This window comes from Aptenodytes patagonicus, chromosome 2 (genome assembly GCF_965638725.1).
Source record: "Aptenodytes patagonicus chromosome 2, bAptPat1.pri.cur, whole genome shotgun sequence".
Classification (NCBI taxonomy): domain Eukaryota; kingdom Metazoa; phylum Chordata; class Aves; order Sphenisciformes; family Spheniscidae; genus Aptenodytes; species Aptenodytes patagonicus.
Genome location: NC_134950.1, coordinates 47,229,407 through 47,254,840, shown reverse-complemented (window position 1 = coordinate 47,254,840; position 25,434 = coordinate 47,229,407). Strand labels below are relative to the sequence as shown.

At 40.5% G+C, this 25,434-nt stretch overlaps 2 protein-coding genes across 3 annotated transcripts in view; one reads left to right on the top strand and one right to left on the bottom strand.

Moving 5' to 3' along the window:
- Window positions 1–11,867, bottom strand: part of PRKDC (protein kinase, DNA-activated, catalytic subunit) — an 88,284-nt gene extending 76,417 nt beyond the window's left edge. The window contains 15 exon segments of the mRNA XM_076329734.1: window positions 886–1,054; window positions 1,904–2,068; window positions 4,186–4,332; window positions 4,557–4,714; window positions 5,724–5,754; window positions 5,846–5,901; window positions 6,440–6,539; window positions 7,224–7,336; window positions 8,606–8,714; window positions 9,701–9,775; window positions 10,634–10,726; window positions 10,840–10,916; window positions 11,540–11,699; window positions 11,701–11,744; window positions 11,747–11,867. Coding sequence (XP_076185849.1) covers window positions 886–1,054; window positions 1,904–2,068; window positions 4,186–4,332; window positions 4,557–4,714; window positions 5,724–5,754; window positions 5,846–5,901; window positions 6,440–6,539; window positions 7,224–7,336; window positions 8,606–8,714; window positions 9,701–9,775; window positions 10,634–10,726; window positions 10,840–10,916; window positions 11,540–11,699; window positions 11,701–11,744; window positions 11,747–11,852 — 1,603 coding nt within the window. The 5' untranslated portion in view covers window positions 11,853–11,867.
- Window positions 11,868–11,915: 48 nt separating this feature from the next.
- MCM4 (minichromosome maintenance complex component 4) lies at window positions 11,916–24,235 on the top strand. 2 transcript variants are annotated; one of them, XM_076329735.1, is made up of 17 exons: window positions 11,916–11,978; window positions 12,558–12,658; window positions 12,952–13,110; window positions 13,920–14,083; window positions 14,173–14,271; window positions 14,422–14,517; window positions 14,605–14,700; window positions 15,144–15,282; window positions 15,728–15,948; window positions 16,469–16,589; window positions 18,434–18,693; window positions 19,866–20,231; window positions 20,580–20,707; window positions 22,041–22,248; window positions 22,796–23,024; window positions 23,154–23,287; window positions 23,656–24,235. In XM_076329735.1, exons 2-17 carry the CDS (start codon window positions 12,589–12,591, stop codon window positions 23,746–23,748), a joined length of 2,583 nt encoding a protein of 860 aa, XP_076185850.1. In that variant the 5' UTR covers window positions 11,916–11,978; window positions 12,558–12,588; the 3' UTR covers window positions 23,749–24,235. The 2 variants fall into 2 exon arrangements, with proteins under 2 accessions (XP_076185850.1, XP_076185851.1); XM_076329736.1 differs by lacking the exon at window positions 11,916–11,978 and adding an exon at window positions 12,381–12,403.
- Window positions 24,236–25,434: the final 1,199 nt, after the last annotated feature.

Here is a 25,434-nt window from a genome sequence, read left to right as displayed (position 1 = left end):
CAGAGCCACAACTCTAGGATGTTTCACAGGGAACCAATTCTGAACTTGCCTCTTACTACTTTTTCTCAATACTGCCTTGACTTTTTCCTGAGTCTGAATGCAGTGATGACCAAGACATTGTCCATAATGCCCGTATTAAAAAAGGCAACAACTCCCAATGACTCTCATAGACATGGACTTAAGATCTCCTAAGATCCCAAATCAAGAACATGGAAAACAATGAAAATGCCACAGCAATAGAGAAAAGCCACCATAAATAACTGAAAGAAATTAAAAATAATTTCTGAAAATCATTATAGTGAAATGTCAGCATGCTGGAGGCTACTAGAATTGTCAGCTACCAATGCCGACACATTCATTATTACATTCGCAGGACTGTATCTGACTAACGACATATTTAGAATTTTCATTTTTACTATGTACAAGTTCCAGAGCATAAAAAGATTGCATTTCTAATAGAGATGACACTCACCCTACTTTCTATGATATTTTGTAGGGGTAACTGAAAGGGTATTGAACAGATTTTTGTGCATTTTTCTGTGAAGTCCCTTTCTCCCCACAATCCTTCAGAGCAGGAACATAAATCTTATGTTTAAACAGATTATCACAAAAATACATTCTCCTGCCCTTGATGATAGCCACTCTGTCATCCAAAACAGTTGTTAAATGTATTCCTTAAGTGATTTAACAATGGATATTGAAAAATAACACAATGAGAACCCTAAACCTCCATTATTAGAGGAGGGGAAAAGCTTCATTTTTGATCCCAAATGGCTATTACACTTATCTCTCTTAGAAATAGTTAATCAATTTAGGGGAAAAAAATCCAAACCAAAAAAACACACCCCCCCTCAAAACACAACAAAGTTAATATCACAGACTCACCCACAGTGCTAATAAAACTCCAGAGAACTGGACCTTTCCCTGAGAAGGCTAGAAATAACTTTATTATAGATCTGCAACAGACTAACTGCATTTTTTCACTGTATTGTGGAAAGCTATTGATCTGCAGCACAACTAGATGTTCAAGAACTGGAGTGTATACTTCAGGAACCTAGAAGAAATAAAAACAAACACCCATTATGCAAAGACAATGATTATAACTCAGTATCAATGTGAAGAATTATGCTAAATTATTTCAGCAAGATTCGTTACAAGAGTTTACATCATGACCTGCTCTGAGAACAATGAAAGACTTCGCAAGTGAATTCATCTTAGATATAAAAAAAACAAAAAACAAACAAAACAAACAGAATTATGAACGCATTATGGAAAGTAGCTCCTGAATAGATTAGTGCTTCGGTGGAACCAGTCTTAAGCTTATTAGAAAAGTACCAATTTAATTAAACAATAACAACACAGCAGTATAATCTGTTCATCCTTAACAATCTGAATACAGAATGTAAGTGGAAGTCTCTTCTCTGCCCCAGCCTTACTTCCCAGCTCCAGCTAGGATCCAGAAAGCCCTCATTAGAACACAGACAGCATAGCATCACAGGAAAATCAAAGTATCAGCCTCAGAGAACACGCTAAGTATCAGTACCAAAAGAAAAAGCAGCAATAGAGTGGTATAAACGCATAACAAGAAGGATAAGGCTAGGTCCAAATAAATAGCTTCACCTAAACTAAATAAAAACCTATTCACATCTGGCTATCATGGTTACAATGATAGCATGATCTGGCTATCATGCATTACAATGCACTGTAGCATTTTATCTAGTATATTCTGTGCATTTTCTTTACTCAAATAAAATCCAATAAAGTATTCTCCTGATATTCTTCCCATCCTCTAGGACCTAAATGTCATCGTATTTCAGATAAAGAAACACCTGTAAGTTCACAGCTACTACCTCCTTATACATCCCTAGCTGCAAAAAAAGAATTGACTAAATACTCCACTTACTCTATCTATATGGAATATCACGCTTGCAATGGACTGGAGGAAACTTGGTAGCTGATACAGATGGTCATCTACTGCTTCTGCTTCTGTGAGGTACATTTCCTTACAACGCTGAAGGAGCTCAACATACATGTCATCAACATCCTTAGAATGTATAGCTTTACAGGGCTTAGAAAGAGAAAATAAAATACTGATTTAGCAACTTTGTACAGTCAAGCAAACATATGCTATAGCACTAAAACCCAGCCAAGTCTTCACTGAACCATAATAAAAATAATCTTTTAATTTTTTCCAGGAACTCAATACGTCTGAATAAACTAACTTTAAGCATTCCACTTGCTACATGTATGAGACACATGGTACCTGCAATGAACTAAAATAATAGTTCACTGATGCAGTGTAATTTACTATAAGAGTACTTGAACTTTCAGTGACATGATTTCAAATCCAGCCTGTAAGACTGGAGTTTGGCTGTAAATATCTTCAATATGGCATTATGGATACTAATATTCACTTATATTTTGACCTAGCTGCATTAAAGTAGTAAGTGGCTTACCCAATTATCATTCACAGGCTACTACTATTTAACATTTAACCCAGCAGCCCAAATTCTGAACTTTTGTTGTGCTGGGATCTGTACAGAGGATAAAGACTACTCCTAAACTAACGAACAAGCGGAAAGCATCCCAAACAGTACTAGAGGGTAAGCAATAATGCTTACAGATTTCTATAGAATGATTTGTAAATCACAGTATTTAGCATGAGCTAGGTCAAAAAGCAGTCTTTGTGGAAAAGGAACCAGGTCACAGGCAAGAACTGTAGTAGGGAACTGACCGTGGAAAAAGAATGGACTGATTTAGGTAATGACAGAATACTAGAGTTAGGCTAAAAGTTGCATCTAGTCTGTCTAAAAACATGCTGACAAAATTAAGACTATCCATTTATCGTTTGTAGAACTGCAACTATTACTTTAAAATTATTTGAGCGATTAGACAGTAAAAGAAATATTCTGCCTTGAAACTGACTCAATCACTGAACTTGTGTTCAGGCTAAGGCCACTACTTGCAGTAGCAGCAAGACTCTGCTTCCTCACAACCTAGCATGATGCTTGGCCAAGATTTAGTATAAACAGGCTAACAACTACTAGTGTGTCTTAACATATTAAATATTTATAGGTATTGGAGCATTAAGATCCCTTTTTCCTCTTAAAATTTGCAGTATTATCCTATGTCTGTATTTACATTATGCCATTTCAATTAACTTCCTGTGTTCTGTAACAGATATTTTTAACAAGGTTCTTTCAATTCAGTAATTTGAAATACTTCATTTTTTTCTGGAAACAATACCTTTAACTCAATTCCTTTCTAGCTCATATCATAGAAGAGGAGGACTAGGTTTCAACAAAGCACATTGAAAATTCTACAAGACAAATGCACTCTGCTCAAAAGGTAGCAAAATGGGAAGGATTCAGCTAGTAACCAGCTATTCTATCACATTTCTTAACCTTCTCTAAATAATCTTTGAGATTATTTAACCTAATCTTTGCTTTGAGAGAGAGAAAAAAAAAAGGAATGTCTAGAATTTTGTTATATAAAAGTTGGGGTACCACCGTCAAGCACATAGGCTGCAGATACATACACACCATCTTTTCTTTACAGAACCTTAACTTTACTTTTATATTCCTATTTTAATTGACTACTGACAAAAATTGGATGTTGGCTCTTAATGGTGCCTCCTGACAAATATATCTGCCCTCCACATAAACGTATAAGCATGGTTTCGTTTTTTTCATTTGCAGTTGTTTCACAGATTACCTCCTACTATCTTGCAGTTAGCAGCGCATTTTGAGTGTTCTGGCTGAGATTCCTGCTCTGCAGGAAGCATATCTGAACTGCTTCCAGAGCAGAGCTGGCCTGGATCTACCATCTGAAATGCAGACAGAGCTAACGAGGTCTTGTCTGTACCTAAGTGATTAAGCACATCCTTAAGTTTTGTGACAGCTGTATATGAAGCCCCTGGTTTTTCCACTTCAGAACTAGCGCACAAGCAGAAGTAACCACAACCCTCAGTGCTTCAAGTGCTCCCACTAAATTCAGTAGGTGTTTTAATAATTTTCAACCACAAAGTATTTTACAGTGTAGCTAATTAAGTTCAACACTAAATCCAGAAACAGTAGCATTCCCTATAAAACAAGCTGCGTAAAATTCTAAAATGAATGATATATGAATCCTAGCTTTAAATCCATCCAGGACGCTCCTTTATCAGAGTAAGTTTCCTGCACATACTGCTGCAAAAAGCCCATATCCACGAATGGCAATGGACAACTCTCTGTTGCTCGAATCCATTCTTCTGATGATTCCATAGAACTGCTCCATGAAGAACTGCAATGTGCTCTTGTGTAGCTCTGCATCCTTAGCTACCATTAAAGAAATCTGTAAAGCAGATACAAAAATTTCAGGATTTCCAGAAACATGAGAAAAGCCACAAAAAAATTACAGCAAATCTTAGAAGACTCTTAGCTCATAATATGAAGCACTTCAAACAAAATAATTATTTATTAAAGAAATTCACTGAACTTCCAAGCACCAAATATCCCCACTATCTCAAGAAATTTGACTTTTCTTTAGTCTCAGAGATCTCAGTGAAGTTACGATACCTGCTTGAGGAACGAATCCAGTGCAGAATGACTGGCTTTCTTCAGCTCCTGATTTGTGTGGCCACACCATTTGCACATTGCTTCAAAGAGGGAGACATAGTTGTCTAGGAGCAAGGTACCAAACTGAGCAGCATGCCAGCTGAACAACTGTAAACCAGCTGCAATTTAAAAACAATTCTCATTAAAACCCAGACTTATATTCCACATTCCAAAAACAGACCAGACTACAAAAGTCCACATTAGGACTTCAGATAGGTATACCTACCATGACTGGAGGTATAAAATGTATTCTTCTAGCCATTACAGTATCAGTATGCAAACATTAAGAACTTAAGCATAAAAACAACCCCCAAAATCCTCTTTTTTAATGTACGCCAATTTGGAAAGCACAGCTGTGTTCTGAAGTAATTTATATTAACAGTGAAAAAGAAAGGGACTCTACTGGTTACAAATAATAAAACTCGATCGCACAATTCACAAGGATTTGGTTTCTGTGGTCAGGATGTGTGCCCAAGTCCCCTCCTCCAACAAACTGCAATGCAGACAAATAGGGAGTTCAGAATATAGGTAATTTCACAATCCCAGATATAAGCATAAATGAAATTTCAAGATGCCTAATGAATTTTTTTTTTGGCAGACTATCTTTAAAGAGGGTTTTACCCTTCGCAGTTGCCAGGGGTCTAGTACTCAAACCTTGCAGTTTTGCAGTTTCTGCATAAGCCACTCACATTTCACAGGCCAATTTCTTATGCTCTTCATGAACTTCATTTGTTCCAAATTTCCTTCTCCTTCTTCCAGTGAAATTCCCCTTCTCTTTCTATTTTTTTCCTTTAACCCAATCCACCATCTTCTCTTCCCTAATTTGCTACATTCCTCTAATTTCTACTCTTACCACGATTCCCTTCTCATACCAGGGTTTTGTACTACTCCAGAGGGCCAAATGGCATCAAGTGTAATGCTGCTGTTCATAAGCTGATTAGACCTTGCCTAGTCTAACCAAATACATGTTTAACTCTTCAGATTCCACCTTAAAGTACACCAGCTTTGCTCCCCAATCAGCTTAGAAGACTGAAGACAGCCAGTAGAGAATAAACAACTCCAGACAGAAGACACCATTGTAGGTATGGTATCCACCTCAGCACAAACTGAAATAACGTACAATCTTACCTAGATGTACTGCGTATCGTCTCTGATCAACCTGTAATATCAGAAAAGGTTTGTCATATGTGATTTATTCTTCATCAGGGCTAATTCATTTATGTGGAACAATTAACACGTGGCAGATTTACCTGTGGGTTGATTGCCTTCACTGCATAATCAAAAATCTCCTTTGCAGTCTGAGGATCTGTGAAACAATCCAATAATGAGTATTTCACTATTGACACACAAGAGGTAAAGACAAAGATATTTTTATCCAAAGCTTGGTATGAAGAAGCAATATTGGAAAGCCTTACATATCTCATTTCAAGAGGCAGAGATGCTTTTTCCTGAAATACTCTTAAATTTGAAAAAAAATTGTACATCTATATTCACTGATTTTTCTGAATACCCATGTTTTAACAGACAATGCCTCTTCTAAAGGAAACATATCTCTGTATAAACCGCATTCCAGCTTCAATGTGGATCTCACAGCTGCCCAATCTCTGGTTAGAAAATAGCACTTCAAACATTTACATACAGAAACACACTGATGAAGCCACTGCACACAAAGACAGACGACAAGGACCATGTAGCTGGATAGGCCTTGCTTTTGCATAAACCATATACCAGTGGGGAAATTTTCATTCTGAGTTCACAGCAAGAAATGGTGCTGCTTGCTGGCTGTATAATGATTAAAATATATCAAATTGTGTAACTGTCTTTCACATAGAAAAAGAACATACCTTCGTCCACAGATTTAGTAAAGTTGTACATGAGTGCAACTAGTCCCCTCAGACATCCTGCTACAACAGGTAGCTTGGGTCCCCTTGTAGCTGATGTCATCTAGAAAAAGTGGGAATTGAAAAAAATATTATCCTCAAGCTAAGATAAATTTACATCAAGGCTTCCCAGCTCCTAAAAGTGTAGGTAAAATAACATATTCCAACTTAATCTAGTTATGTCAGCACCCACCTCTATGAACACAAGCCCACAGAAACATCTCCTACTCAGAAGTTTCATATCATTTGGGAGGGAGTTTAACTGCAGAAGCATAACAAATCCTTTGAAAAGCATGAAATATGTTCCACCAAGACCAACCATAGCAACACTTAGATAACACAAACTAATGTCTTACAAGTGCAGAATATAGGAAGGTAAAGTTCAGCAGAACTGTGATATTTACCTGAAGTGCATGGATTTTGCAGCTAGTAGAGACCAAATCAGAAACTACCAGTGCATGGCAATGTAACTTTTCCTGGGCACTACTGCAATGATCATCACGTGCCATCTTCTCTCACAGTAAATAGGTTAATTCGCTGTCACTGATGGCCTTGAATTTTTACTTTGAAAGCTTCTCAGAACCAGAGAATACAAACTTTAACAGTCCTTAAGGAAGCATTTATGATTGTCCAGTTAGATCCCTACAAATTGTACTAGTTACAATAGTATTCCAACATACAGCACTACACACATCAAAGGAAAAAAACCAAAGCAATGCAAGAGTCTGAAAAGAAATTCCAATCATACCTGTGTTTTAAGCTCTCCCAAATAAGCTCGGAATAGTTTTTCAGAGTTGTTAATCATGTCACTAGGCTGGACCTCTCCCAAAACTCCCAAAAGCTCATAAATCTTCTCCAGTACTAGAAAGTAATTTAATATTATTAAATTACTGAAATCATTATTTTGCATTTCCATTGCAATTCCTACATAACTTGCAACCATGAGAAAACCATCCCTGATGGTTTAATTTTAATTGGTGATTAGCATGTGGGAAAGACTGCTCTTTATGATGTACATACATACATATATCTACATACTATGATGTGAGATGCATCCTCCTCTCACATTAATAAGTTAAACGCATTTACTCTTTTTAAACGTGGCTTAGAAAACGGATTAATAAAGGCCATATCCACTGAGGAAGCATTTACCACTAATCCAAGTTTGCTGTTGGCCTTGAGGTTATGCTGGGTCTTTTAAGTACCATCAGGGTTAAGACCAACAGCTAGCAGAAGTTTCTAGGCTTGAGTTCAGACTAAAGGGTTCTACGCAGGCACAGGAAGTTTTGTGAGGGCTAGACCTGCCAAGAGAAGATTTCAGCTGTAACTAGCCAAGACAATCAAACTAGAGCTCAGATTAGTATGCTCAACATCATAAATAACATAATTAAGCAAGGCAGCTCACATTAGGGGTGACCAATGCGGGAACTATCACACTAAAACTGCAGCTCTAAGGACAAAACTGGCCGGGGTTGGAATAAGGTTACAAAGAGCTTTAGCAACCGAGCTGGTGTTTACATGAACTTTGACAGGGACAGGCAGCCTCTGCTTTTGATAAGAGCACCTGCTGGAGGGACCAGGACTACTCTTAAGGCTCAAAGTTATAGGGCTATGTGGGTGTATAGTTATAAAACAGGTATAAGAGTAACTTCAAAGGTTCAGCTACACCAAGTTAGCAGTGAACCTGGAAAACCAAAAAAATCTAAGAGCCTAGCAAAGTTAAGTTGGTTAATGACAAGAAAGCTGGAATTACTTTCAGGATTTAGGCATTCAGGGACTAATAATAACAGATCAGACATAATAACAGATTAGACATACAAATACCCTTTTATGTCGGGAATCCGAAACCAGACCTGTGCTTAAATTCAGTATGAACTGCGACCACTAAATTCAATTACATGATTTCTCCCGCATGTTAGCTCATACATATATACAAGTCTGCTAAGAAACAGGTAACTGCATGATCACGATCAAAAGACCTGAACAAATTTTACTAGCTCTAACACGACAGCTACCATTTTTAAACACATTGGCCATGGGAATAAAAATTATACATTTCCATGGGATATAATCCAACAAAAACTGAATGTAAATAAAACAAAGGACATTGACAGAAAAACTAAAGCCTACCTGTATCAGGAACTTTACTTTTTGTGGCAAGTTCCCCATAAAATTTATTAAATATCTCCCCAACTTTCATTTCTTCCATCAGACAGGAACGTCGTAAACTTTGGAGCAACTAAGATAGATTACAAAAATTGAAAATTTAGGAAAATCATTAATATCACTACCACAATCCTACTTGGTTAGGATTTGTTCATATAGTTCACATAGTTCATATGTGTAACTTAAGATGAAGTATGCTATTCAGTGAAAGAGATTTAAGGTGACTGGTCCAGGAAAGAGTACTGGCATGAAATCTACTTTAAAAACAAACTACCTTCCTATATATGTATAAATATAAAATTTATAATTTATAATTTATATTATACATATTATACATAGATTATCTACATGAAAATTATACACAGCATTTTTTTTATATATATATAAAAATATATATAAAACCCCCACAAGACCACAGGCTTAGCAAGTCTGCAGTAGCCTTTATCATATTGTACTTCTCTCCCTGCTGCTATAAAGCCAATCCAATTCACAGAAGAACTGACTCAGAATAACTCAGAAGGGAGTTTTGTTTTTCATAAACAAAATTAAGTAGGTGCAAAAGCATTTGCAAAACAAGGGTCTAATGCATTCTAAGGAAGCACATTATGAAATTACTGTCTCACGCAGTAATAAAACTTCTGGAAAAAAGCCCTTCTCCTCCTCCCCACCTTTCACATACTGTATTTAATATATTATATTATAGTATTATATATTAATACATAATATTTTAAAGTAAGAATACAATTGAACTGCAAAATTTCTCTTTAAAGAACCATAATAAACTGGGAGAGAGAAGATCTGCAACTGCCCCCAAAACAATCGTGTCTTGCTCTAGCAGATGAAGGAATGACACGCTTACATCTAAGCAACCTACCGGAGGAATATTGAAGACAATCTGTTGTTAACACATATCTCTTACTAACATCTAAATATTACACTATCACTATTCTCTTGCTACTCCAGGCTACAGATTTTCTGCATGATACAGCACAACTATAGTAATGCAATAGATTTTCTACTTTTTCTAGAAATAAAAGAGATTTATAAAATGCATTTTACCTTAATCAGAAGTTCCAGAGCTGGGATTTTACATTTTGCTGCTCTCTCTTTTGTATAAACACTAATACAAGTTTGCTAGATAGGAAAGAAAATGGAGATTATAATACTCGTAAGTAGAGAACGGAATTCAAAGATAACAATCTACTTATCTACCTCTTTAAAGTATCTGTTCCTAACAAGTTTCAGGTTTTTAAAAAAGACTAAAACAATAAAAATATTCAGTCCTGAAAGTGGCTTCACTGACAACACTGCAGCACTGTCTGACATCTTAACAAATCCCAGCTCAATCATAACAAATCCCAGCTCAAGCAAAGAAAGTGCAGTTTCTGGAGTAAAAGGCACACATAGCAAATTTTCCGCCTCTGTACTATCATTCCTTACAACATGTAGCCACTAATTTGAGATCAGAAAGTGCAGTGGTGCAATACAAGCAACACAGTATTATTCAGCAATCTAGACTCAAGGAACCGCATTTTTAGAGGTATTGCAGTTTCCACCAATTTCTGTATATATTGCAAAAGTAACAACTTTGCAGGAAAAATTTTTTAAAAAATCACTATTTAAAATTAACCATCACCTACAGAAACATTTAAAATATTACACTTAAAACTATGAATTTAGTCTGTATAAATTAAAAATTTTAACTATTTTCAATATCAGTAACTTATTTTCAAAATCAGTACCTATTATGTTCTATAAAGAGAAGTTAATAAAATTAAGTCTATAGTTGAAGAAACAACTCCACACTTCTCTGCTGTATTAATTACACTTTATGTCAATCAAGTTACTTCAGCTCTAACAAGAACACTAGAGATGGGTAAGGCAGACTGGGAGGGGTGAAGGATCGTTCCAAATCTGTTACGTTATGAGATCCACCAGAATTGTTTCAACCATTCGGCAGACACCTTTAGGAAATAATTTTCCTTTACCCACCTTAATATTACAGGCATAAGGATGAACTTTGTCACCAACTTTTTCCATAAAGACACAAAGAAACTTCAGTGCTTCTTCCCTGCAATCTCGAAACTGAAAAGTTTAAAAAAAAAAAAAACAACTTAGTTTTAACACGCATAATATAACATGCTGTTCACATAGCACTATCTCAACATTTCTTTAAAAATTAAAGTTTACCAACTTACCTCCTCGATGCCGAGGGATCTGTGGATAAAGACGAGCAGGCCATGCCCTTGGGAAAACACCAGGGACAGGTGCAGCGCTGCGGGGAAGCAAACAAACCGTCAGGCGGCCGGTTTCCCTTCTAGAGCAGGCAGGGCTGGACACCCCTCAGCCCGACACCTTGCGCAGGAGGGCGCCTCAACGCCTCGGACAGGACTGACGCTTGTCACCAGAAAGACAACTTGATGTGGGTGCTTCTGACCTCCCCACGGACTCGGGCCCCGGCCCTGCGCCTCTGACCTCACGCTGGGGCCTGCCCCTGCCCCCTGCGCAGGGCCGAGGGACAGGTCGGCAGCGAGGGGTACGCACCAACGTGTTTTTACCAAGGGAAACGCTTATTTGGGGCAAGAGATCGTCCCTCCCCCGAAATCAACCTTTTATGTGACGCCGGCAGCCCTCAAGCGTCGTGTTGAGTGAAGAACTCAAGGAGGGAGGGGAGGGCGGGCGGGCAGAGCCCCGCAGCTCCAGCGATCTGGTCTGTGTCCCCCTAACATTAACGAGCCCTCCCCGAGCTGAGCAGTTGCTGTTTTAAAGACACCAGTGAGGCAACGGCCGCCCCAGGCCTCGCTCAGAGCCCCTGAGGCCTCGCTCAGAGCCCCTGAGGCCCCCCAGCCCCTGCCCCTGCCGCCACCCCCCGCGGCCGGGCCGGGCCCGAAGGCGCACCCTGGGCGCTGCCCGCCAGGCTGGTGAGGCAGGTCTCCCCGAGGCTGCGGAGCAGGCTGTAGCCGTGCAGGGCGGCGCTGCCGGCATCGCTGGACTGCAGGCAGCGGTGCAGCTGGTGCAGGCACTCCTGGACGCCGGCCATGCTGCGCCGGGCCGGCAAGCGCAGGCAGCGGCACGGAGGGAGGAGGAAGCGGGCGCGAAGGGCCCGCCCCCGGCCGGATCCAACACAGCCAGCCGAGGGGTGACACGCCGTGGCATCAGGACTGGTGCACTCCGAGGCAGGAGAAACGCGGATAGACCTCGGCCAGACCATTCCGAGCAGAGCGGGGCGACACGGGCGGCACGATCTTCTAACGGGCGGTGGCAGGGAGGAGGGTTTGGGGGCATCTTTATGCCTCTTGCCGCAGGATCGGCTCAGTACACGCACGTACAGTAACCTGTAAGCACTGTTTCTCTCCTCCCCCCCCCCCCCCCCGCGGAGAATGGGCTGCTCCGACCTCCCCACGCCTCCCTGCCCGACCGCAGGACTAGTTTTGCCGCGAAATTCGGTCCGGTGCGGGCGTTTCCACTCTGGGCTGGGGGGGGGACGGACGATGTGCCATTGCTGAGGACAGCTTCCGTCTCGTAGAACAGGTACCCCGCAGCATACTTCTGTCCGTACTGCTGCAGCTCGAGCAGGGCGCGACCCTCACCCCGGGGGACCGGAGGGTTCGCCTCCTTCCTCCTTTCCTTCTCCGTTCCCCACCCCCCCTTTCTGCATCCGTTGGGCGCTCCCGTTGCGATCGCGCTTACCCATTGGCCAGAAAGCCCGCGAGAGCGCGCGCACGCGACTCGCTTGGCGCGGAATTTCCTGAGGCCGCAGAGGTGGGTGGGGGCGCTGGCTGCTGCCCCTCTCTTCCCGCCGGCTCCGCGCTCGGCGTGTGTGGGGAGAGGGAAGGAGACCCGCCGGTCTGGGCTCGGGGCTCGGCCGGTGGCGGGGCGCTCACAGCCCGCGTTCTTCTCGCCGTCCCCCCCGCAGGTAGGACCGCCGCGGGAGCCGGAGCAGCGCCATGTCGTCGCCCGCCTCCACCCCCAGCCGCCGCCGCGGCAAGCGCGGCCGGGGCAGCAACCCCCCGACTCGTAAGTGCTTTGGCGGGAAGGGGCCGGCCCGGCGGCGGGGGGAAGGCGGCCGGGGCCGCCAGCCGGGGCCAGCCCGCGGCTCCCCGGCAGCGGCGGGGTGGGGGCCGCCGGCCGGGGGAAGCGGGCGGGCGTTGGCTGCCTGGTGGGCTCTCGCTCCGCTGTCCGCCTGCCGCCGGGGCAGCGACGCCGTCTCTCTGCCCCGGGGGCCTTCTCCCGGCCGCCTGTACCTCGGCCCGCTTCGTGCAGCGGCCGACGATTTAAACGCCGGCTGCGGGCCTGCTTGTGTCTTGCAGCGCAAGATGCTCGGTCTCCTCCTTCGCAGAAGCGTAGGACAGACGACTCCACCTCCACCGGAGACCTGCAGCCCATGCCCACCTCCCCGCCCGCCGACGTGCAGAGCCCCAGCGCCCCCGATGCTCTCTTCTCCAGCCCCCCGCAGTTCCGCCACTCCGGTACGCTGGGGCTCGGGCGGCTCCGCGGCCGGTCGGCGGCGCTGGCTCGGCCAGACCGTGCCCGTGCTGGCTGCGGTGATGCACCGGTGCCCCCCGGGGGGGTGCCTGTGCCGTTGTGTAGAGAGCAGCCTGGAGAATGGATCTGGGTGAAAAATACACTAGGGAAAAATGAGTTTTGCCTCAAGTTTCTCATTTGAGTTTAGCGTGGTGAACGCTGCAGGGACGTGGGCGGTGTCAGGGGTGCGGGTCTGCTGTTGTGGCTTCAAATTATCGTGGGAGTATGTATCAAGGATTATACCTTGATCTTTTATGGATTTCTAGAAAGAACAAAGTAAATCAATCAAATTGTTAAGGCAGAAAGAATTAGACTGATTGCCATAAAAAGCCTTTCTTGCTTTTATAAATAGGATTGGTTTTGATTGCAGTAGCTGGTAATTGTCGTGTCACTTGTTTTACAGCCCCAAAAATACTGAAAAATGTGTTTCATCTAAAACGCTATGTTTTTTCATTCTTTATGCTTGAACGCCAATGTAGTTTCAAAATGCAGTACCACTTTAAAGTTTTCTAGCGAAGTTTTACTGGAACTTGGGATCTTTCAGAAGAGATGTTAATGCAAAGAAAAGTTGTAGGTAGACTTGCAGCATCTCTATTGTTTCTGTTTTAACAAAACACTGGAATTGGTTGATGCTACTCATTTTATGACAGTAGAGTTAAAAGAATGATGAGACAAATGCAGGGGCTGAATTTTAGCCTGCTCTAAACGTAAAATGTCTTGATAATCGTAATAAAACATATTTTTTTTTTTATAGCTATTCCTCTTGACTTTGATATCAGTTCACCTCTGACTTACGGCACACCCAGCTCCAGGGTAGAGGGTACTCCACGAAGTGGTGTACGAGGAACTCCGGTTAGGCAGAGGCCGGATCTCGGGTCTGTCCGTAAAGCCAGACAAGTCGATTTACACTCTGATGGGGTAGGTAGATGTCTTGGATTTTGTATCTGACAGCTTCTTTTTAAACAACTATATGCATATTTTTGTATGCTTAATTTGTTTCCACGCAGCCGGCTGAGGATGTGGTAGCAACCGAGCAATCTCTTGGACAAAAGCTTGTTATTTGGGGAACAGATGTTAATGTAGCCTCATGCAAAGAAAAATTCCAGGTAGGTTAACAACTTATTTTTTTCCTTTTTTTTAAAGGAAAAGCTAGTTTGATTTAAACAAGTATTAGTTGAATCTGATACAAAGTAGGTGTTTGTACTGTTAAATTCCGTTCATCTCCCTTCTGTCTTCCTGTTTCCTCTGACGTTCAGAGATTTCTTCAGTGTTTCATTGATCCGCTAGCTAAGGAGGACGAAGACGTTGGCTTGGATCTCAACGAGCCACGCTATATGCAACGACTTGAAGAGGTACTTTTGTAACACAGCGAAATCAACCTTTTCTTTTTTAGTCTTGCATGCCATCGAGCTAAAGATTTCTTTTCAACTATCTTGCAGATTAATATGGTTGGGGAACCATTCCTGAATGTAAATTGTGACCACCTAAGATCATTTGATGAAAATCTTTACAGGCAGCTGATCTGCTATCCTCAGGTGAAGTGGTGCACCTGTTTTCTGGCTTTCAAGGGGCCCTTTCATATTTCTGGCTTTTAATATGTTTGTTTAAATGCAGTATGGATTTTGTATGCTCAGTGTAATCTCTGGCTTCTTTATTTTGCTTGGTATAAAATGTCGTTTCATAGTAGTTAAAACTTGATGGTAGATATTACAGTGCAATTACACATGCAAAATTAGCTGGTAAACTGCAGTGTTTTGTGTGTGGTCTTTTTTTTTTTTTGCCTTTGCAATACTTAAAAGAATAAACCTCATCTAAACAGTAAACATCCTGTTCTGTAGGAAGATGCTCAGCTGGCATAATGTGTAGTCATTCCTGGCTGATGAGCAGCACATAAAATGCTTTACGCAAAAATATTTCATTTTGTGATTTTTTTTTTTTTAAATGCCTAAGCTTAACTGTTTCTAACAATTTTATACAGGAAGTTATCCCAACATTTGACATGGCTGCCAATGAGATCTTTTTTGATCGTTACCCTGATTCAATATTAGAACATCAAATTCAAGTAAGGCCATATAATGCCCTGAAGACTAGGAATATGAGAAGTCTAAACCCTGAAGGTAAACTTTTGATTACCATGTTGGAAAAGAATCTTAAGGATTTCTATAAACTTACTGAATGTTAGAATTACATGAAGACCGTATAAAACTGTACTTGTGGTCCATCCAGACCAATGTCTTTCCTTCATATAAGTCTGTTTCAGAGGCAAATGCTTTAGAGCCCAAATGCAGAATAATCTATCCAATAAAGGAAATCTTTCCTGGCGTCAGCTACTCATGTTCTTAGTTCTGTAAGTGCAAAGGATTCTTTCTTTTGTACAAATATTTCTGTAAATTAGAATATTTGTACTATGCATTTATGATTCTTTTTGCTTTGTCCTAAACAAAATACTAGTACCTAACCGAATGTCTACCTCCCGCCTAAAAACTAACATAACATGAAATTTGAAGGTTACTTAAAATTTTAAGCGTATGAAGTGATGACACGAATCTCTCTATTTTGTAGATATTGATCAACTTATCACCATCAGTGGTATGGTCATCAGAAGCTCCCAGTTAATTCCCGAGATGCAAGAAGCATTCTTTAAATGCCAGGTTTGCGCCTTCACCACCAGAGTGGAAATCGATCGTGGCAGGATTGCTGAACCATCAGTGTGCAAGAACTGTAACACAACGCACAGTATGGCACTGATTCACAATCGATCCATGTTCTCTGACAAACAGATGGTATGTTGTGCTTAGGTAGTGGCTGAAATGAAAGAGTTTCTAGTTTTTGCTCCCCCACCCCCCTAGTATCATCAGTAGCATTAACGTAGGTATCTTGAGACTGATTCGGTTTTGAAAAGGGAAACGTGTTTTGGAACACGAAAATGGGTGAAACAACTTAGCGAAAGGGGAAGTCCATACTTTGGAGAAGAAATGCATTAAAAGGATGAAATGAAATATGTACACATCTTAATGTTTCCATATGGAAGCCCCTTTATATATAGTACGTCCACTTCTATCTGGACTAGATGAGCCTTGTCTGTAAGCATTTTGGGCATACCGGTAGCAACCAGCAGAATTCTCATTTTCATCATCTCTTTTTATTAGTAATCAATTTTGCTGTTTGGGTGGGGGTATTTTGTTCTTGAGCAATGTTCCTGATTCAAAATGATGCTGAAGACTGCTAACACAAGATTCTGTTGTATGCTCTGTGGAAAAGCTTTGCTTTTTTGAAACTACAACTTCAGTGTTTTTTTGCTAGATCAAACTGCAGGAGTCTCCTGAAGATATGCCAGCTGGGCAGACCCCTCATACGCTTGTGCTGTTTGCTCACAATGACCTTGTTGATAAAGTTCAGCCAGGTGATAGAGTTAATGTCACAGGTAGGATTTGGTTTGAGTATTTGCATCTTCCTTTTTCACTGATCTTAACTGTCTATAAAGGGACCTGATGGGATGCACCTGCAAGTGCTGAGGGAGCTGGCCGCTGTCTTTGCAAGGCCACTCGGTTATCTTTGAAAAGTCATGGAGACTGGCTAAGATACTGGAAGAAAGCCAATGTCACTCCTAGGGCAAGGAGGAGGCCTGGGGAACTACAGGCCAGTCAACCTCATCTTGACCCCCAGGAAGGTGATACAGCAAATAATCCTGGAAACCATTTCTGACCATATGAAGGACAAGAAGGTGACTGGGCATAGTCAGCATGGATTTACAGCGGATAACAACCTTCTAGAATGAGATGACTGGAGCAGTGGATGTTGTTTATCTTGACTTTAGCAAGGCTTTCATCGCTGTCTCCCATAACATCCTCATAGACAAACTGGTGGTGTATGGGTTAGATAAGTGGACAGTGAGATGGATTTAAAACTGGCAGAACTGCTGGGCTCAAGGCACTATGATCAGTAGCACAAAGTCCAGCCAGAAGCTGGTCACCACGGGTGTACCCCAGGGGTCAATACTGGGGCCAAACACTGTTGGATATCTTCCCTAATGACCCGGATGATGGGGCAGAGTGCACCCTCAGCAAACTTGCAGACAAAAGCAAAACTGGAAGGAAGCAGTGCTTGATAGACCAGGTGATTGCGTTGCCATTCAGCCAACAGCCTCCTGGACTGCATTAGGAGGAGTGTTGCCAGCGGGTCGAGGGAGGTGATCCTTCCTCTCTATTCAGCACTGGTGAGGCCGCATCTGGAGTACTGTGTCCAGTTCTGGGCTCTCCAGTACAAGGGAGACATGAACATACTGGAGTGAATTCAGCAAAGGGCCATGATGATAACTGGATACTCTGTCGTACATGGAAAGGCTGAGAAAGCTGGGACTGCTCAGCCTGGAGAAGAGAATGCTCAGGGAGATTTTACCAGTGTGTTTATAAATACCTGATTTGGGGGGTGGGGTGGTGTCAAGAAGACAGAGCCACATTCTTTTCAGTGGTGCCCAGTGACAGGACATGAGGCAGTGGGCAGAAGCTGAAATACAGGAAATTCCAGTTAAATATAAGAAAACTTTTACTGTTTGAGCGGTCAAGCCCCAGCACAGGTTGCCCGGAGAGGCTCTGTGGAGTCTCCATCCTTAGAGACGCTCAGAACATGACTGGACACGGCCTTTAGCAACCCGGTCTAGTTGTCTCCACTCTGAGCCCATGGTTGGACTAGATAGTCTCCAGAGGTCCCCTCTGACCTTGACAAGTTGGTCACTGAGAATGTAGGTGAGGAAGAAGCAGTATCTTAAATAGTGTCTGCTGTCAGGAGAGTGGTAACATTGAGTAAGTCTTGATTGATGTTAGTCACCATCTAACACTGTACCGCAACCACATTTTATAAACCACTTTGCTTTAAAACAACTGCTGTACTGCTAGCTGTTAAGAGATTCAGTAGAAATCTGTTACTGAACTTGGCACTTTTAAAGGTGGAAATGCTGACTTTAGACATCAGAGCAGGACTTTCAAAGGCATCAAGCCTTAATTTTTTTTTCAAAAATGCTTAAGCATTTTCCTTGTTGAGAACACTTGTCATAGGAATGTTAAACATGTATGTACCTGCAAAAATAGGGTCTAGATGACTTAAAATACATTCCATTGACTTCTACATGACTTACTGGTACTGGAAAATAAACTGACTAAAGTATTTAGGCCGATTTGAAAAGCTTTTCAAGGGAAAATGTAAGATGTTCAGGTTTTGGAATTACCATGTTTCTTCATATCTAACGCTGTGATTAAAAATTGTATTTAGGTATCTACAGGGCAGTCCCAATGCGAGTTAATCCAAGGGTCAGCAATGTAAAATCCGTCTATAAGACTCACATTGATGTCATACACTATCGCAAGACGGATGCAAAACGCCTGCATGGTGTTGATGAGGAAACCGAGCAAAAAATGTTTACAGAGGAACGTGTGGAAATTCTAAAAGAGCTTTCTAAAAAACCAGACATATATGAGAGACTTTCTTCAGCATTGGCCCCAAGTATCTATGAGCATGAAGATATCAAAAAGGTGAATCAAATTCTCTATTTCTCTTGTAAGAAGTGTATTCGTATGCAAGTACCTTTGTAATTATTGTTTGCTATAAAAATGACTTGAGGCTTAACTCAAAATTGGAGCACCAATACTCAGGGACTTTGAGGAAGATAAAACAGGGCAGGTCATGCTTCTTGTAACTACTGAACAGGTTTTACTGGCCTCCGCAAGTTTTTCTAAGTGAATGAGAACAGAACTAATGCAAATAGCTCATTCCATGCCTCTGCAAGGTTTCTGTGCTGTAAGAAATTGTGCAGAGGCTTTACATGAAGTAGTGCACAGTTTTCCCCTCTCTCTTCCTTGCTGTTTCCAGCTGTCATTGTCACTGACTCTTGCTTTTTTTTCACTATCTAGCATATATATGCTGCTGGGGGGGGGGGGGGGGGGAATACTGGGAAATGGTGAATTTCTAAACTAAATTTGAAAAGGGAAAAAAAAATCCTCCCTGATAACTCTAGCTAACTGATAAAACTACAAGCATATGTTTATACTAGTAATTCCAGTACTTTCTAAATACTGGAAGTTAGTTAATTATATTTCTTTGCATACGCTTTTTTCAGGAGGTACAAAGGTAGAAGCGTTGGTAAATTCCAGTGAAATAAAGACCTTAAATGCTTTATGGGCAAATAAAGAACTTCTATTGAAGTAATGTTGTAACACAGTAAAACAGTTTTCCTGAAAAGAAAATGATGCTTGATTAGTCTTGACTAAAAAGCTGATAAAAATGGCACTTTTTTTAATGATATGAAAGAGGCAATAGTACTTCTGGTCCTAGATTAAACATAGCCTTAGGGAAAACAATAGTCTATTCTGGCTTTCCTGTTGTCAGCAGAATTTGTTATCAAAATTTTGATTACATAAGTTTTGGAATAGATTTGGAACAAATCTAATTTGAAACTTTAATTATAAGCTGAGTTTGTAGGACCTAGCAGTTTAACTATATGTTTATACATATCCTCAATTCCAGTTAATTACAAACAATGAACCCTTTTAAAGACTTCTAAAACCAGTTTAAAGTGTTTTCTTCTATGTCTGAGTCAATTTTAGCAGTGTTTCAGTTCATTAGATGTTTCAGTTCAACAGTTGGATTTGCTCTGTTAACTATACAAGAGGCGATGTTTTGATTTTTAAAGAGAGTATTTTTGTAGGGTATTCTGCTTCAGCTTTTTGGGGGATCAAGAAAGGATTTTACTCACACAGGAAGAGGCAATTTTCGCGCAGAGATCAACATTCTTCTCTGTGGTGATCCTGGTACTAGTAAATCACAGCTGCTCCAGTATGTGTATAACCTGGTTCCTCGAGGCCAGTATACATCTGGCAAAGGCTCAAGTGCAGTTGGTCTTACTGCGTATGTGACAAAGGATCCAGAAACACGGCAACTGGTTCTTCAGACAGGTGCTCTAGTACTTAGTGACAATGGCATTTGCTGCATTGATGAGTTTGATAAAATGAATGAAAGCACAAGATCAGTACTACATGAAGTAATGGAACAACAGACTCTCTCCATCGCAAAGGTAAGTCTCCCTTTAATTCCAGGTTCTCTGCACTAAGCACGGTTATCTGCTAGGCAGCTGAAACCAAAAAGTTATCAGAAGAACAAAAGATTACACTTTTCTGTTGTTGTCAGTGGATCAATCCTAGATTATGTAACAACTCGTTTACAAAAGAATACGGCTTTCGTAGCAAACTGTAGTATTTCCGGGTATTTTCGTTCTTGCTTTGCTCTAAAAGGTTTTTGCAATGCAGTTTTTTACTACAGAACCCATTTAGTAATACTGATGGTCTCATGAAGTTGGGGGGCCGGGGGAGTTTTGGTGGCACGTAGTTGCAGCTGGTTTCAGAAATGTCATTCATTTCAACAGGCTGGAATTATTTGTCAACTGAATGCTCGTACGTCTATCCTAGCAGCAGCTAATCCTATAGAATCACAGTGGAATCCAAAAAAGACTACTATTGAAAATATCCAGCTTCCTCATACACTGTTGTCAAGGTACTCAACTCGCACCTGCATCTCATTTTTGAGATGATGTACTTCCTCTTGTGAAAATGATTAAATACGAAACAGAATAATTGTGTTCTTTGTAGCATAGTGGAAAACTTTTGTAGTATTTATTTTAAATGCTGTTCTTACAACTTCTATGTGAGCAGAGAACTGCCTCTTAGTATTTACATATTGGCCTTGAACAGAAGATCTGATGAGATCCATAGGATCTTTCTTTACTTCTGTATTTTTTTTTTCTGTTTCGTGATCATCTCCTAGAAAAGAGTTATTTTGAAACTTCCAGAATTGATAACTTCAAGAACTCAGGATGTTCTTCTTAGCTTCATAAAACTTTGAAAGTGAAACTGATGGTTAGGGAACTTGCAGCAGAGGTGATAGAATCTGAAGATCTGTGCCTGCTTCATGTTCTGTAAAATTCAGTCAGGGAGGTGGCAGTGCTAGCCTTTTGGGTGATAGCTGTTAGAGCAACATTTAGCATCTGCTGATCTAAAATTAAACTGTCTATGTGCTGCAGTTGTGTCTTGTGAGGAATTCCCGCATTGGCTGGAAATTTGAAGTACACTGGTATACTAGATATTCTGAGGACACCTACAGTTTAGATTTCAATTAAGAACTACTTAATTTAGCCATTTAGTGACAAATGGTACCTTAGTATGGGTGTACTGAATGAAACTAGGCTTGAGCAGCATCTCAGTTCCATCATTTATTAGATTTAAACTTATGAAAATACATGACGGGCTGGCTAAAAATGTCTGCCTACAGTTGAGCATAGTTGAATATATTGTTTGTAAAATTATAAACCATTTTTTTCAGGATTAAACAGCAAGGGCTTTTTTTATTTATACATATTACGGTTTTTATACGCATAAAATAACTATATAGGTATGTGCTGTTGCCTTTCAGGGCAGTTCCTTTAGCAGCAAGTTTGTTCTGTGTATTTGGTATGTGTGGTTTTTGGGTATTGGTATGTGAGTGTTTTTTGTGTGGTTTCTGTTTTTTGGGGTTTGTTTTTTGTTTTGTTCTAAGAAAACAAAAACTGTCAGCCTTGAACATGTGATCTGAATTTTGCCGAATGTTGCCGAATGTATCTCACACTTAAAGTTTCAAGTCCGTAGGATGCAAGCAAATCCACTGTGCTGTTCTGTACTTTCAGAATTCTAGAAAAATTATCTTTTCAGTTTAATAGAGCAACTCCTACTTAGAGTAGGAAGTAATAGTCAAATAACTCCTACCTCTACTTGTTAAGTCAAAAACCCTAAAACAAACTACTTTAAATTGCAGGAAAGCATATACACTAATACTGGATTCTTATCCTGTTCAGATTTGACTTGATCTTTTTAATGCTGGATCCACGTGATGAAGCTTACGACAGACGTCTTGCTCGCCATTTGGTTTCACTGTACTACCAAAGTGCAGAAAAGATGGAGGAGGAATACATGGACATGGCAGTACTGAGGGATTATATTGCATATGCTCGTAGTTATGTAAATCCTAGGTTAAGTGAAGAAGCAAGCCAAGCCCTTATTGAGGTAAAGGAGTTGCTGTTAACAGTGTTCTGAGTCCTTACTGACTTGTCAAAAATGGCAAAATCCCCTCGTATGTATGCTTCCTACTTATATATAGCTTTTCTGTAAGACTCTTCAAACATTTCCGAAAACCATCAGCATTTATAAAGGAAAGAGGGATCGGTATAAAAGTCATTCTGTACTCTGATCGTTTGCTTTCAGATGTGTTGGTTTTGGTTCTATCCCATTAATGAAAGCATAAAATTCTACTGAAATGAAATGTCTCGGTACAGACACAAGCACTATTACGTAAGACTAGTCCTAAGTTTTTAAAGTGATTCAAAACTTGACTCGTTATCATGGCTTAATTGCTTCATAAGGGAAATGTCTATATGCGATGTGGTTATCCTTCACTGCAGAAGAATTGTGAAGGTATATGAGCAGAAATAGTGTCTGGAACAACTTGCCAGAATTGCTCATATCCTGAAATAAGAGGGGGGGATGAAGGGGACTCTGAGAATATTGAAGTAACAGGATCTACTGAAATATTTAATGACTCTCTTCTTTTCAGGCATACGTGGACATGAGGAAGATTGGTAGTGGCAGGGGAATGGTTTCTGCATATCCTCGACAACTTGAGTCTCTGATCCGACTGGCAGAAGCGCATGCTAAAGTACGCTTTTCTGAAAAAGTTGAAACAATTGATGTAGAAGAAGCAAAACGCCTCCATCGGGAAGCATTGAAACAGTCTGCTACTGACCCAAGGACCGGAATTGTGGACATATCCATTCTCACTACAGGTTTGTGTTTTCATAGTGATAAAGCTGCGATGCTATTGGGTTGTTGTAATTTTTAAATGTAATTTTTAAATGTAACTTAACCTGTCCTCCTTAGTCTATTCTAAGAGGTGTTTTCTTTCTTTTTATAAGGAATGAGCGCAACAGCTCGTAAGCGGAAAGAGGAGCTGGCTCAAGCCTTAAGGAAGCTTATCCAGTCAAAGGGTAAAACACCAGCTTTGAAATACCAACAGCTTTTTGATGATCTCCGAGCACAGTCTGATACAGTGAGTTTCCTGCTCTGTTTTTACATTTCATTAATTTTTAAAAGCATGGTGTTTTTCCAAATCAATGTTATCTTGTTCTCAAATCACATTATGGAGGGAAAGGAGGACACTAACTTTTTCAGCTGATGTGACCAGAAAGCCAATTCTACAGATAAATGAGCTGAATCTTTGCTGTATCTTAGTTTATTCTGGCTTCTGAAATAGCAAACTCAGCTTCAGGGTTCCAGGCCAGATTTCGAATTGTGAAAAGAACATGCTAATCTTAAACCTGTTAAGAAAATTGGTAGCAAGTAAGGCATTTTTACAGTCTTTGAAGTATTTCCCCCCTCCCCTGCCTATCTTTACTTGATTTACTCCTTTTCTTTAAGGCTGTCACTAAGGAAATGTTTGAAGAAGCGCTTCGTGCCTTGGCTGATGATGACTTCTTGACTGTGACTGGAAAGACTGTTAGACTGCTGTAAGTTAGCCTCTCCTTGCAAGCCAGCTGTCGTGGCTTACTACGCCTTACTTAATATATTGCCAGTCTGCAAGATCTTTGAGATTTGGGACTATCTTTTGCTATGACAAGTATAGCCTTTCCTTGCAAGCCAACTGTCACAGCTTTACTTTGCCTTACTTACTATATTGCCAGTCTGCAAGATTTTCAAGATTTGGGACTATTATTTGCTATGACAAGTGTAGCAATGATTAAGCGACACTTCTGTCAGCACAAAAGATTAGGAAGGACCTAAAAAAATCCTTAGCTGAATAATGCTATTTACATTTTAGCTAAATGTAATTACTAATATGTCAAGTGCCACATATTTTTATGAGGTTTTGTAGAACGTGCTAACAATGTTGTATGTATTTCAAATTGAATTGTAAAAAATCATCTTAAATGACTTTTTAGTAAATGCAGTTTGACTATTAGTACTGCTGTATTCCGAAATAAAATTATTGGACTTAAAAGGGCTCTTTAGCATTCATTTCAAGTGAAAATGAGCATATCCTGTGCTGAGCACTCTTCAGCCTAGAATTCTGCAATTTTTAGGAAGGTCTCTGTGAGAGTACAAGGAACTTTGCACTTTTTTTTTTTACTTGAACATACTTTGGTAGTATCCTTAATATAAAAAAGGCAGATAGATACATTCTACTTGAAACCAAATTTTCTTATTACACATTTAAGCATGACTGGATAAATTAAGTCACCCACCTTCAGTGTAATCTCATATAATCGGTCCTGAAAGAACAAGGTCCAGTAGTGCATGACTGGAGAATCTTGCCTCATTCCAGGCAGGGTAGATGCTCTCAGCCATTGCATGTCAATAGCTGCTATTGTTTGCACAGCTGAGCTAGCTAGCAGAAGAGTTCCCAAACTCACTTCAGCGCAGACAGCACCAGGCTCATCTCAACTGCTCACTTAGCCCTTTTAAGCTGAACTAAGTACTCCTACTGTTTGTGTGTAAAACAGATTTCAGTTCCCTTTCAATTTAAGATAACTCTTAATTCACCACCTTCTAGTTTTGGGGGGGTTTGTTTTTTAAAGTAAAATGCTTATTAGGAATTACTGTACTTGGTGTGTACAGGGTTACTTGCAGAATAATCCCACTAGGTGGCTCTTAAAGCCTGTATGTAGTAGTTGATAGAGATTATTTGTTTTCAGTCTGTAGTGGTTTTTTTGTTAAATAAGCAAGTACTGCAAATGCCACTCTAATTAGGTAGATATGGAATGGAAATGCTTGTGAACAGTCTTTTGGTTAAAAAAAAAACTCATTAAAAGATCTTAACCATCCATATGCTAGTTTGAAATGTACACAAAGCAAAAGAAAGATGAAAGTAGTTTACTTAGATTGAGAATATTTTCCTTACTCTATGCAATAGTCTCAAAGTGTATATCATAATTTACTGCTGTATTTACCCTACACTGTTAGTAGTTACAATTAAGCTCATTTTAAAAACTCGAGTCATTTAAAGACCGGAATATGCAACCAGGGGAAAGCACTCCTGCCAGAAACTTGATATTCTTGACATCAGAAACAACACAGAAGAAAGGCATTAAAGTCTTCTATACATTCTACAAAAGGCATTAAAAAAAAAAAGTTGTAAACCTACTGGCAGAAGTTATTTGTAATAAGTCACTTTAAGAAACCATCGTTGAAGTGATCTGC